This window comes from Falco punctatus (genome assembly GCF_963210335.1).
Source record: "Falco punctatus genome assembly, chromosome: Z".
In the NCBI taxonomy this organism is placed as follows: Eukaryota; Metazoa; Chordata; class Aves; order Falconiformes; family Falconidae; genus Falco; species Falco punctatus.
Window position 1 is genome coordinate 17,600,630 of NC_137586.1, and position 13,483 is coordinate 17,614,112.

Here is a 13,483-nt window from a genome sequence, read left to right on the forward strand (position 1 = left end):
AAAAATCTTTCATCATTTTCAGGGAAGAGATTCAAAGACTGTTTGACACATGCTGGATTACAGGTGGATACAGTGTGCTGCTGTTATACTTTCCCGGGTAAGAAAACCAAAATCAGTCAGTGTTTGACACTGATTTTCTTAAGTCATAAATTAGTTTTGATACAAGTCATTACAAAAACACAGTCAGTCCATCCTGTAGGTAAACTTCCTATATAGAAACACAGATACTCGTTTCACTGAAAACAAGATAAATTATGCAGAAGCATAAGTCTAACAAGCCAAAATATATTAAGTACTACTTAGCTCTCAGAGGGAGCAATATATGCTTGCCTTTTTGACTTCACATTTGGTATTAAAAAAAGCAAGATTTATTGGATTAAAGATATTAGTGAGTTATATTTGTAATATCAAAAGGAGCTAGATTTATAAATATAAGCATCCAGGCTTTAGCCAGTTGCAGATTTTCATGATACTGAGTGAAGTTATTGGCAAAATCTAAAACCTTAACACTGTTGGATCTGGCCTGTCATGCTATAGCTACTCAACTTGAAACCAAACAGCCTTCAAATCTATTTACGGCTGCCTTTGCCTTCCTAGTGGCAAGCCAGTAAAATTACAATGTGAAAACTTTTAATACAGTAGAAAAAAATGGATGCTTTTTTAACAAGCTTCATGACTGTAAAATGTGCATATCCAAAAAGTAAGTTTCAACAGCACATATCTTCTCTGAACCAAACAGCCTTTTATAAGAGAACACTTGACTTTGTACCCATCAGCACTGACATTTTATTTCATAATTGGCCTTTTCTTTCACACCTTATAGATACAACTGTGGTTAGCCCTCCTGAATACTCCATGAAAGCTTATTCCAGCCTCACCTCAATCCTAGACCCACCCTGTAGTACCTGATGGTCAAAGTGCAGCTGTATTTCAGTTTAATTTCTTTCTCAGAGAAAAGGAAGTTTTAAGGTACAGCTCACTGACTTACTAATGCAAGTCATACCTAAGAAGCAGCAAAGTCTGGCTGAAGTGGAAGTACCACATACTCCCATTGAATATTTGAACTTTACTGGATCTGGCAGAGATATTTTCAGCCTGCAAAACAGTGTGCCCAGAACTTCAAGTCCCAGCCAAAATATTACAGATCTGTTGAACTGGAGTGAAACTTAGAGGAGCAACACGTTAGTCTTTCATAGCAGAGCAAAGTCAGATACAGCAACTCATTTATTAGAGCCACTACACTCAATAAATGAGCCAAGCATAACTCACCTTGTTGAGGTTGTTTATGATCAAAGGAATTTTACAAATGGAATTGGTTTCACAGTAGCAGTTTTACAGTCAGATTAATTACACTGGCTAAAAATAGAATCCATACCTTTTGATATTAAATATATACACTTTAAATTAATAGAACATGAAAACCCTATGCTGTAGAAGATTAACCACAAGCAAGACTGATATCTGGGGCATCTCTGTACTAAAAGCAGATGTACCAGAGGAAATAGACACCACCTCAAGCTTCCTGCTGGAAGCAAATACAGCATAAACGCTGTGCAATTTCATCCTTAAAATATTGCACCAGTACTTTGCAAAGGAGTCCTAACTGATCTCCTCCAATTGAGAGAGATATTGGTTAGATCAGTTTTACCAGTTGTCCAAGAAATTAGTTATAAATGATTATTTGGCAATGGGGAACTTCACACCTACTTTAGGGAGAGGGTTCTCTTGCCTTTTCTCCATGCTTTAACTCTTGAAATGCTGCAAAGCTGACTAACACTTTCTGGTTAGCAAGTACCCTGGCTTGCATGGTCTCTCCAAGTAGATTCGTTAGTGCAGAGAAGTTGTCACTTGAACTGATTTGGAGGAACAGATAGCCATAAGTTAGTTTTACTTGTGGTTCTAATGAAAAAGTAAAAATTTCAAAATCACTGCAAAATAGTTATTAGAACACAATACCAATATGGCAACAAACTTACTCATATTTTCTTTACTGAGCTCATGACATGCTCCCTGTGAACATTTTAACTTTATCATGAAGTTGCCAGCCTAGATACTTCTATAATTCACACAAAAGACTGTGTGTAATCACGGGCATTAAATATATTATAACTGGAAGAGAAAAACACACTCACCAGGCAGGAGTATCTCATACTCCACAAAAGTGGCATTAGACACGTGCTCTTTGGTTTCCTGCTTGAACTCTTGCGTGGTAAGATCTGGACCTAACAAGGTTGTGGGGGGAAGCAAAGTGTTATGTTATGATCCTGTAAAGGTAATCATACAGGTGAATGTCAATGCAGTATTGCAACTGAAAAATCTTACAGCAATCTTGAGTGGAGGCGGCAGGGAAAGAGGACTTTGCCAAATGCTGACTACTATGGGGATCCTTCCATACAGCTTCCGTGTTAACAACCAGAATCTTAAAGCAGCAGTGTTGCATAGTCACTGATAGAGTGATTATGCCATTTTAGAATACAGTTTGTATCTTTAATATAATAATGAATTGTGAATGTCAATTCTGTAAAGTTGTAACTATTTCACAGCTTAATTTAAAGAGTCACTCATAGCTTACAAGTGGGTCCCAAAACTGCATAGCACTATGTCAATATGTAAGTAGAGCTTGGAAAAGTAGTAAGCTTTAGAAAAATAAGAAGAAACAGAAGGAAAGAACACTGCCATTCCCAAAGCCACTACAATTTAAACCACACCCAGAAAGCCAGAGACAGACTATCTAATTTAGATGCAGCTCTAATGAATGCAGAGGCAAGAACACCCTGTTCTCCCCTGAACAGAGCCCCTCACTGCTCCACAAAACTGTTATACTGCAGGGAATACCCTTCCACACACAAAGAATACCAATACTGACAATCATCTCCCTGACTAAAATACACTCCTTTCCTTGTGTGAAGGAAAGACATTTATAAGGTTTAACATGGCCAGCAAAATCCCCTTTCTATAGGGCTATGGATTGCATACTCTTCAGAGACTACCTTTATAAAGCTCTACAAAGCTTGATACAGCTATCAGGCAGGCAACTGTAAGCATGAACAGTCTGTTCCCACCACTATACTTGTTCTCATGCTCTGTGCATTTCAAGAACAGAGCAAGAAAGCAAATTAGTGAACTGCAACTTTAACAACAGATGTAGCCCAGCTAAGGAAGCACCACCCTTCCACATCTACACACACAATTGTTTCGTTAGTATTGTACTATGGGCATAAAAGTTCCTAGTAAACTGAAGCACACTGTGGGAGAAGACATTACAAATTAAGCTTAAAGGAAAGGCCAATTCAATAGTTAGAGCAATTTTTATTTTTTGTTTCCAAAGCTACTTTCTACACAGCTTTAAACAAACTGTCTTGCTAATTATCAACTAATATAAATCCACCATAACCACATGATTAAAAAAATATCAAGGTAGAACCTTAGGACAACTGATATTTAGCAATTTAAGTAGAAGACAAGATGTGATTGCTTTTACCAGGTACAGATACATTATGTCCGAATGTCAAATGATCTGAAGGGCTCCCCTGAGTTTGCCTGTTGACAGTTTGTGTAGTTGTCATGGGCTCTGAAAGGTGAAAAACTAAGCTTATCACAAAAAAAATGAATTTTCTCTCAATTTAGTGATGAAACAAAAGAAATAGATTACACACACCATGGTAGATACAATACACTAAATGTTTTAAGCCCCACATTTTACATGCTTACAAAGTAATTTTATTATCTGTTATTTTATAATGCATTTCAGAAATAGATAAACAGCAACTATGGATTGAACCTGCCTATTCATAGAGCATGATAGGAGAATTTTTTTTTTTTTTGTAGGAGGAAAGGAGCTTCACTATCTCTCCTGTCCACAGATTGAGAAGGTTACCACTCACTGTTGGGAAAATAAAGAGAAAATTGGGCCACAGCTTCAGCTTTCTCACTAAGAGAAGCACTGGGTGGTGCTCACTGATCACTGCAATGCAAACAGTATCTCTGAAAGCCTAGATCTTCACAGAATTACTTCTCTTTTCCTGCATAGAATACTGAACTTCGAGGTAGTTTTTTTAAACACATGCCTCAGCTGCAGTTCAGAGAATCTGGCTGTGCTCAAGGAGGTCCCTGCTAGTGGTTTGATCTAAAGGTCTCTGAGCAAATATAAGCAGAGTTACCACATGCCTTCCAAGTTGGTGGCCCATTCTGTAAAGCAGTTTTTTCTTTATCAACATGTCACTTCACAACACAAGAAATGCTCTGCCACAGGCAATCAGCTTTTTGCCTGGCTGTCATACCTTCCCCCATGCTTCAGCCAGTTTAAGTAACAATAAACCTGTATATCAAGGTGGATGATGGAGAACAGAGCTTCAGTCTAGTTCATCTGGTGGTTAACAGTAGACTGTTGTCAAATCTCAAATACCAGTCCAAAACGGCTTTTTAAGCAAAAAAAGATTAAGCTGTCTCCTAGCACTAGACAGGATGCCCTATTAGTCTAGACAAAAGTACAAGCATGCCCTGACCTCTGCCTGATGGAGACAAACTAGTCCAGGTGTTTACCCCTGAAATAACTTGAAGGCTAGAAGTTCTGGGGAATCTTCCTGTGTCTGTGTGTGCAAATAGCCCATGAGCATGCCAATGTTCCCATGGATCACCCAAGTTTAAATCTGTCTAGTACACACATCATATGGCTTGTTACTAAAATCCCTCATGGTATGAAGTCAGAATGTGCCAGTGCCTGTTCATAAAACTAGACACCCTTTAAAAATGTCTTGCACATCAGTAGGATCCTCATACTGACTTTTTTCTTCAATTCACATATCAAATGAAAATAGTCAGGTAAGGTCATATTATACGAAATACTTTGTGTATTTTAACTCATATGTATATGTGTATTTCTGTATGGAAAGTGTTACTGAATCTATTAGCTACAGCACTCCCTCCAGTTCTTATATACATTGTGCTAAAAAGCTCTGAAGATGAACAACAGGTAACTAGCATTACCATGCCCAACAACAAAATTGTAGATTGAATAACTTGTCAGAACTGCTTAAGTTTATGTATAAATACCTTAGCCCATGTTTGATTTGCACTAATATGAGCTTTGGTACATCACTGAATTTCTGCTTCTCCGATCTTTATGGAGAACAGAAAGATTGAATCAACAATCACTGGTTTCTTCTCCAGCCTCAAACTTATCCTCTACTCCCTACCAAAGCCACAATTAAGGTCTAGAATATGGCCAACAAAGTGTGGGGCAACAGGTTTTGACAAATCCATAACAAAAAAATAGACAGATGAAGCTAGCTGGCACAGTGATGCAAGGGCATTATTAAACCTCTCACTACACAAAAGCATAAGGAGTCATCACATGAAAAATTGTCAGGTGTAAGTGCCAGAACCAAACTTCCCACAATGGTTCTAGTTTGGGAATTATCCCCTCTCCAGGGTCATTGCCTGCTTTCATGGTATATATGCATAAGGGCAACAGATCACACAACTGGCAGTTGAATAGCTTCTTCCGGTCCTTGAGATGCTTACAACAAGCTCTTGTAGTGGCTTTAGAAGGCCTAGATGGTATATTTACTTCTGTGCCTTCTGAAAAGTCAATTTCAAATCATTTCAGCATTAGAATGTAAACTTTATATGGAAAGTTAGTATCGCTAGCAAAAAGTATTATAGCTTCAGGTGTACTGAAATAAAACAATTACCAGGAGAAGATACATTAAGTCCAGTTTGCATCTTAGTCAAAGAGTTTGCCTGAGAGTAGCTGGCATCTTGTGTTGTCACAGTTGGATCTAAAAAGAAAAAAGGATTTAAAGAAATTTCATTCTCTCTCAGTTGAGCTGAGCTAGAAGTATCTAGCATGAAAAGAATTCAAACAGAACCTCCCCCTTCCATTTTCACACACACACACCCCAAAGTTCTGAGCATGTACAGCCAAAATGAGCAAGAATTATTTTTTGGTAGTTCTTTAGCTTATTTTAGGCAAGAAATTATTGAAGAACAGAGGCAGTATTTTTTACCTCTAATTTTTCTATACAGATCTTTTCCTGTAGTTAGCCAACAGTCAGGCAAAGCCATTCTCCAGAATATTCCAACAGACCAATAAAAGTTTATAATCTGTAGGCAGATCGGTCTTGTTTGTAGGCTTAGGCCACCACAGCTTTTGACAATTACACTAGTTAATTTTAAACATACATTAGCAGATTCACTAACAGAATATGAACCTAATCATGACCTTACATGTCCACCCCGTTTTGTGATACAGTGAACAACCTCCTTTCCTTCTTTTACCCTGGTAAGCAAACCAAAAGGCATCTGCCAAACAGACTTCACCAAGTAATACTAATGACTACTTCCATTCTCCTTAACACCACTGCAACTCTGATTCTGCTCCTACAATAGCCAGGCAAGACTCTAGGAGTCTGCTTTATATTGACTGGAAAAAGAACAGCGTGGGAAGAAACAAAAGACTTGCTGCCCTTGTTTCAGCTGGGACAGAGTCCATTTTCTTCTCAGTAGCTGGTGAAGCGCTGTGTTTTGGATTTGGTGTGAGAATAATGTTGATAGCACTGATGGTTTCAGTTGTTGCTTGGGTGATGTTTATATCAAGTCAAGGGCTTTGCAGTTTCTCAGGCCCTGCCAGAGAAAGCTGGAGGGGCACAACCAGGTCAGCTGACCTGAATCAGCCAAAGGAGTGTTCCATACCATGCAATGTCATGCTGAGTATATAAAGCTGGGGGAAGAAGGAAGCAGGGGAGAACTTTCGGAGTGATTGTATTTGCCTTCTCGAGGAACCATTTTGCATGATGGAGCCCTGCTTTCCTGAGATGGCTGAACACTGCCCTGCCAATGGGAAGCAGTGAATGAATTCCTTGTTTCACTTTGCCTGCACATGTGTGCAGCTTTTGCTCTACCTATTAAGCTTTATCTCAATCCACAAGTCTTCTCACTTCTGCCCTTCCAATTCTCTCTCCCATCCCACCAGGGCAGAGCGAGCAAGTGGCTGTGTGGTGCTTAGTTGTCAGCCAAGGTTAAATCATAACACTTGTTTAGTTTGAGTATGTTGCTGTTGTCACTCTTCTATTAAGAATTCAACATCCCTAGATGTTTTATAAAAATTGAGATGCTTGCTCCTTCCTACCTGTTCCCAAATTGGGGTGGCAGAACTAGTTAGCATAAAACAAACATTACCTTTACATGCTTAGGTACTCCAGGACATACTCTACTGCCATAACAGTTCTGAGTTTGAGGAAGAGTGCATCCTGCTATCTCATATAAGCAGCTTTTAAGCAATATGGCCAGTGGTTACACAGGGGGGAAAAAGGACATTTTTGCTGTTGTGACTACAAGTCTGGAAGGGGTAATAAGCTCTGCTAGACATCTAAACCAGCAGCAAGCATAGATGAAAAGTAAACCACTAAATAATACTTTGTGTTCAAACTTGTTGAGAACTACATGCCTTCAGCAGAAGGCAAAGTCAGCACCCTGCCAGTTCCTACAAGTGAACAACACTACTAACACTCCTACCACATTTCAGCACTATAGGCATAGACAGCCTACAGAGTCTCCCACTGGCACCTCCAGCACACAGTTACTCCAGTTACATCAGAGTCATGCCTGGCTTGCACCATCTGCTTTCTCAATCTGCCCATCACATTTCAACTAGCTTGGATCAAAAGTAAAATGAGGTAGTCAAAGAATATGATGAAGAAATTAAGCATTAGTGGTTTTTAACAAAAGGCTTTTCACTCTTCATACTTGTTCATACCAGTGCACTGGTCCCACAGCCAAGTGTTCCCTCCCAGCCCTTCACCCAAGCAAAGAAATTAAGAAATCTCCTCTGTCTTGAGTATCTGCTGGCTTATGACCAAGCCAGTAAGAAGACTGAGTCCTGTTCTCTGCTTGATAGATGTGCTGAGAGCAGGAAGAGCTATTAAGCTTCTGATATTCATGCTAAGGTTGAAGAAAGGTCCATGAATTTTTATATCTACAGCATCTTGAGGCATTCTAAGGATGTCATGGATCACCTGACTGTCAACTTAGTAGATGCATCACCTGCACAGTAATTAAAATCCCCAAAGATGATAAATTTAGAAGGTGCCAGTGCTAAGTTGCACAGCAGTCTTATGTCTCAGCAAGGAAGGCAGATAACCTGCAACATGGTTTGCATACTAATAGTGTTCTCGTCTTGGCTTTCTTCCTTGATTCACGTACCAAGTGAAAGCAGTCAAGCAGTGTTATTTCTAGCCAGCAGTGCTTCCACATCTCAGCCCTTATCTGTCCATATGTTAAAATACATAGCACAGAGATAAGATTGCACCGCTCTTCTCCTCCCATATACACCTGCTGAACAGCATCAGAGATCAAGATGACCCAACACTGCATGATTAGTGTCATCAAGCCAGGCAGTTATATAAGCAAGTAAAGTGCAGTAGGTTCTCAAATGTCTAAGTCATGGCTGTGTGCCTTAGCCTATAATTGATTTGCATTAGATTTAGTCAAAGTGTGGTAACTTGCGGAGTTCTTGATGCCCTGATCTTTATAGAAGGAGCAGGTGAGACTATGAGGTCATTAATTTATTTTTCTGCCTTGCCTCTGCTCCATACTGCAGCCAATATTTGGAGGATGAAGTGTGGATATACAACACTTCTTATCACCAGAACATTTCAAGCTTTAAAATCTATTTGCTCCCTTTCTCAGCCAGAAAAGCAGCTGAACATGAAAAGCTTGAGATATAATTTGTCTTAATTTAAGATCATTAATTTAATGACAATTAATTAAATAGCAATTTTACACTCTGTGCATGCACACAAGCATTCAGTAGCATCCAAAACCAGCCACCCGAAACCATCTTGTGCCCCTATAAAAGGCAAAAGCTGCAGGCTGAGCTCTCCTGAGGCAGAGAATCTACAGGAAAGACTTCTAAATGCTCCTGATAGAAGCCCTACCCCCAGGGCAAACCAGAAAAATCCAACCTGGAAGCAAAGTCTGTAACACATGCCTCTGCTCATATAAGCTTTAGGGGCAGAAGCTGGTAGGTAAGATGTGGTGAGCCTTCTTTTTCTAAAGGAATCTGGCAACACATGCTGCAACTAGATTAGGCATCCACAGCAGTAATCAAATTAAAGCAGCAAACTAACAGGGTTGTGACATTTTGTTAGAAACTACCCTCAACTCAATGCAGAATATAAGTGACTATTTAAATTTTTCAAAACCACCAAGTTACAAGACTAAAAGACAAAAGTAACAGAAGAATAAGAACTCTCCTCAATCTACTTACTTCAAAATAAAAATCTAAGAGGCCTCTTGTACCTCCCTTAGGAGCCTGCAGAAGGCTGTGCAACCCACCTTTCTGCAGTTCAGTCCTTGCACATCCAGTAGCTTTTACTGCAAGCATTTCTTTTGATTGAAGAAATCTGCTGAACCCTCACAACTCCAGAATGCACACTGTTTCTGGACTTGACTGGAAGACAGTTTTAGTTCTCCTCCCTCCAAGAGAGCATGAACTTAGCTTTGCTACACATGTGCAGATCATCCCCCTGCTTGACTAGCTTTTTGCTTATTTGGTTAATGGCCAATGTAAAACACACTTCCTCATATTTAAATCAGAACGGAAATCACAGCATGAAGCCTCCCTACCTAGTTCATACAAATATAACAGCATCTAATAGAAGTATGAAAAAAACAACTTATCTTTATGCAGATAGATGATACTAAAGCAGGTAGCTCATTACTGATGTCTGCTCAAAACAAGACATTGATCCACCATTGCAGGAAGATGGTACATTTGTGGTAATTTTGTCGAGCTTTTTTTAATTGTGGGTTGTTTAGGGTGGGTTTTCTTTGTTGGTTTCCACCCCACCCCATCCCCAGAAGAGGATATCATTTCACTGGTGGCTTTACATGAACTTAGAATTGCTTCAGCCACCACTGGCTACAATTTTCAGCCGCAAGTCAAACATAGATACCCTGTGGCTAAACTGCCATAACATGGCTCACACATTCCTACAAATATCAGGCCACTTCTAGATACAGAACTTTTTGATCAATGAAATGAACTGTTAGAAAGTATTTCAAGTTTTATGTGTGTGTACATAAATACACATATTTTAAAGAAGCTGTAATAACTACAAAGCGGAATTGCCTCTGCACGCATACATAAGTATATGTATTTTAAACAGCCCTTGGGAGCTGCAAGACACATTTTCTGTCCTTTCACAGAATGTGAAACTACAACCAATATTACAGAAGTTACCATGACACAGTGAGCAATACTGTGTGCCTTTCAGTATTAGGAAGACCAACAGAGGCACAAACAGGTAACTACTTAAGATATCACAGGCTGAAAATGCTGCTGAACGACTAATTGTGAAAGTCACAGCAATAAGGTTCACATGCATACACTGGCAGACCTTTCAGCCTTGGGAAGACATGCTCCAACAATCGCACCTTGCACAGCAAACATCGGCCATCTGGTATTTCCCACCATTACCATTCTGTACCATTCCACAACGCTTCAAAACAGGGATTAACAACAGAAATCCACTTGTTTAAACTCCTATTGCCTTAGAAGTGCCTGGCCTGCTCCTGAACTGCTGAAAACTACTAGAGGTAGAATAGGGCCCAGAAGGCTCAAGTCCCTCTTCCTTCACCGACTTTAAATGTCACATTTAAAAAGACAGTATTAAATCCTCCAGGGCACACGCCTCACACCTTTCTAGGTGTACTGATATTTTGGTAACGCAACTTACCGATCCGGGTTGGGGGGGGGGGGGGGGGGGGGGCTTCAGTAATGCTTTACTTCAGGACAGGGCAGCGACAAGCCGCCGTGACCCGGCCTCAGGCGCTCGCCGGTGACTAACGACCCCCCGCCGTGAGGCGCCAGCCCGCAGCGCGACATCGCTGCCCGCGGGTCAGCGCCGCAGCCGGCAGCCCGCCGCCCACCGGCACGCACAGGCGGCCACGCCACCCAACGGCGACGTTACCGTTTACCGGAGGACGGCAGAGGAGGGGTCCCTACGTCCCAGCAGGTCTACCAGAAACCCGAACGCTTTTTGGAAGCCAAAGACAAGAGAGTACTGGGAGGCGGGTGCAGCGCTGGGGAGCTCCGGGCACGCCGAGGAGAACAGAAACGCCTCAGCCGTTCAGATAGGCAAGGCCGAGAGACAGCCGCCTTGCCGGGCCACCGCTTCGTCCCCCTGGGGAGCCAGAGGGATGCTTCAGGGCAGGGAGGCGCTTTGCTCAGCCGCAGCTCCCAGGCGCTGCCCCTGCTCCCCGCCACCCGAGCCCACCCCGGCGCCGAGGGCGGACGCGGCGTGACAGCCGCCCGGCCCGTGAAACGAGGCGGCGTTTACCTGCCGGGCTCCCGCCCGAGAGACTGAGGCAGAGCAGCAGCAGCAGCCGCAGCCCCGGGCGCTTGCCGGAGAAGGCGGCAGGCATGGTGCCCCCGCGGCGGCGCACCGGCAGCGGGCTGGGCTGAAGCGGGCCGCTGCGGTTCTGCGGGGCGGCCGGCTGCCGCAGTGACGACAGGGATCGAAACCAAGGAAAGCGGCCCCAAATCCACGAACAAGGCAGACCAGGCAACGACCGGCAGAGACAGGCCGGGGAGCCGCTGCAGACACAACCGCTCCTCCTCACGGTGAGGGCATATCACCGCCGACGGCGTGTGCGGCCCCGCCGGCCTTTATGCGGCGGGAGGAAGGGCGTGGGTGAGCCCCGGTGGCTAATTGGAGAGGCCCGCACAGCTGATCCGGCCCGAGCCCCGCCGGGGGCAGACGCGGACAGAGCGCCTGGCGGGGCTGGGACGTGTCTTACTTTTGGCTGAAGGTGGCTGTGGCCGCAGGACCACCTGGGCCCGGCAGCCGGCTCTGGCGGGGTCTGCCTGGAGGAGGCTGGCGGGGGCAGAGCGCAGCCCGCCGCTGCCCTTTGGCTGGTGATCTTCTGGAGAGCCCAGCTTTGAGGGTCAGTGGCTCCAGGGCAGCTGGGTTATACTGTATGAGAGCTGTGGCTTTTCACATCTCTTGCTCTACATCTCCTGGCTTGGGCAGCAATGCCAGGGGAGCACTGTTTCTAACAAATGCTTCTCCGGACTTTGACTGCATCTTAGTGCCTTTAAAATCACAATTTAATTGCTTAGACTGTTTTGATCTGTGTATGTAGTAAAATCACTCCTATATGTTTATATTAAACGTATGCATTTCTGTTTGTTGCTCAATAAATACCTGAATTTGGATCTTGCAGTATAAAATCTGGCAGGGTGGCATTCTCTGAAGAACAGCCCCTCTGAAAGGGTACTTGCTGTTTCTTCTCTCCCACCAAGATAGCTATTTCAACTAATGCAAAAGTTGAAGAGTGTGTAAGGTTTGTATCAATGATGCAAAAAGGTCACTGCAACTGAGCCTTTACATCATCTTAGCTGGCAGAGCTGTAGGAGTTTATGCAGAGCAGGAGTAAGTCAAATGCCTTGTGTGTTGATTTTCCAGCAGTGCGCATGTTCATGCTGCAGTGCATGTCCTCCAATACCAGTACTTCAGATTAAAATTTTCTGTCGTAAAACCTCCAAATAAATATAACTAATGGCAAAAGACCAGGAACAGAATTGTTTCATTAAGCCCTTGCTGTGTGTCACAGGAAGGCTCAGGATTCCTGATGGCTAAATGGGACCATGTATAGATAGCAGCCTTCTTGGTTGTTGAAGGAATGAACACCCTTCATATACTTGGAGCAATGGGATAGAGCCTTCTGTGCTCCAGCTTTAACATTGTTTAGCTCATGTATAAAAAGTAGGAAGTCATGTATGTGAGTAGTCAATGCACAGTGATGCCTATACAGCTGTAAATCCACTACTTTAGAAATTTATCTGCAGCCTGTAGTTCTGTGGCATGGTATGACAGACAAGACAGTACTAGTGTGCTCTAGGGAGAGATTGAACCCTCAAGAGCTTTGTTAACCTGCCAGCCTGCTAAGACTGCACAGAGTGATAGGATTCAAAGAGAGAATCCAAATCAGCTAAGGCTGTTTAGGAATGGCAGAAGACCTTCAGCTTTTAATGGGGAAAAACTGCCTGGAGCTGGAAAGCTGTTTCATGTGAACCAGTTAGACCTGAAGAGGCTTATCTTTTGGGGGGGTGGGTAGGAGAAAAGGGTGTGTTGGACTGCCATTAGATAGGAAGGGGCTGATTTGTACCTCATTAGCTTCCCTGGAATGGGTGAAAAGGAAACTTTATGTTCACCTGATTTAGTAGTTGTGTATGCAGCACCTTTTGGTGAGGTAGATTTTATCCACTTGGAAACCATGTGGATGGGTTAGTGTGGGGCAAGTCTATGGGTAAACTCTGCCAGCTGGCAGGAGTGGAGCTGCTAGGACAGTCTGATCTCCCTTCTAGCTGTATCTTTATCAGTTTTTGTTCAGTGGAAACTGTAGAGATTCTGATGGTGATGATTTAATCTCAGATGACTGACTTGAGATTATGTCATGTAGGGGACTGGCTTCTGTC

At 42.8% G+C, this 13,483-nt stretch overlaps 1 protein-coding gene across 6 annotated transcripts in view; it reads right to left on the reverse strand.

Moving 5' to 3' along the window:
• Window positions 1–13,148, reverse strand: part of EMB (embigin) — a 29,384-nt gene extending 16,236 nt beyond the window's left edge. The window contains exons 1-4 of one of the 6 annotated variants that reach the window (XM_080373083.1): window positions 11,343–13,148; window positions 5,694–5,780; window positions 3,482–3,571; window positions 2,133–2,222 (exon numbers count right to left, since the gene is read on the reverse strand). In XM_080373083.1, coding sequence (XP_080229209.1) covers window positions 2,133–2,222; window positions 3,482–3,571; window positions 5,694–5,780; window positions 11,343–11,427 — 352 coding nt within the window. In that variant the 5' untranslated portion in view covers window positions 11,428–13,148. Of the gene's footprint in view, window positions 1–2,132; window positions 2,223–3,481; window positions 3,572–5,693; window positions 5,781–9,336; window positions 10,696–11,342 lie in introns of those variants that run through there. The other 5 variants (XM_080373082.1, XM_080373084.1, XM_080373085.1 and 2 more) reach the window with 5 other exon arrangements.
• Between the last annotated feature and the right edge of the window lie 335 nt (window positions 13,149–13,483).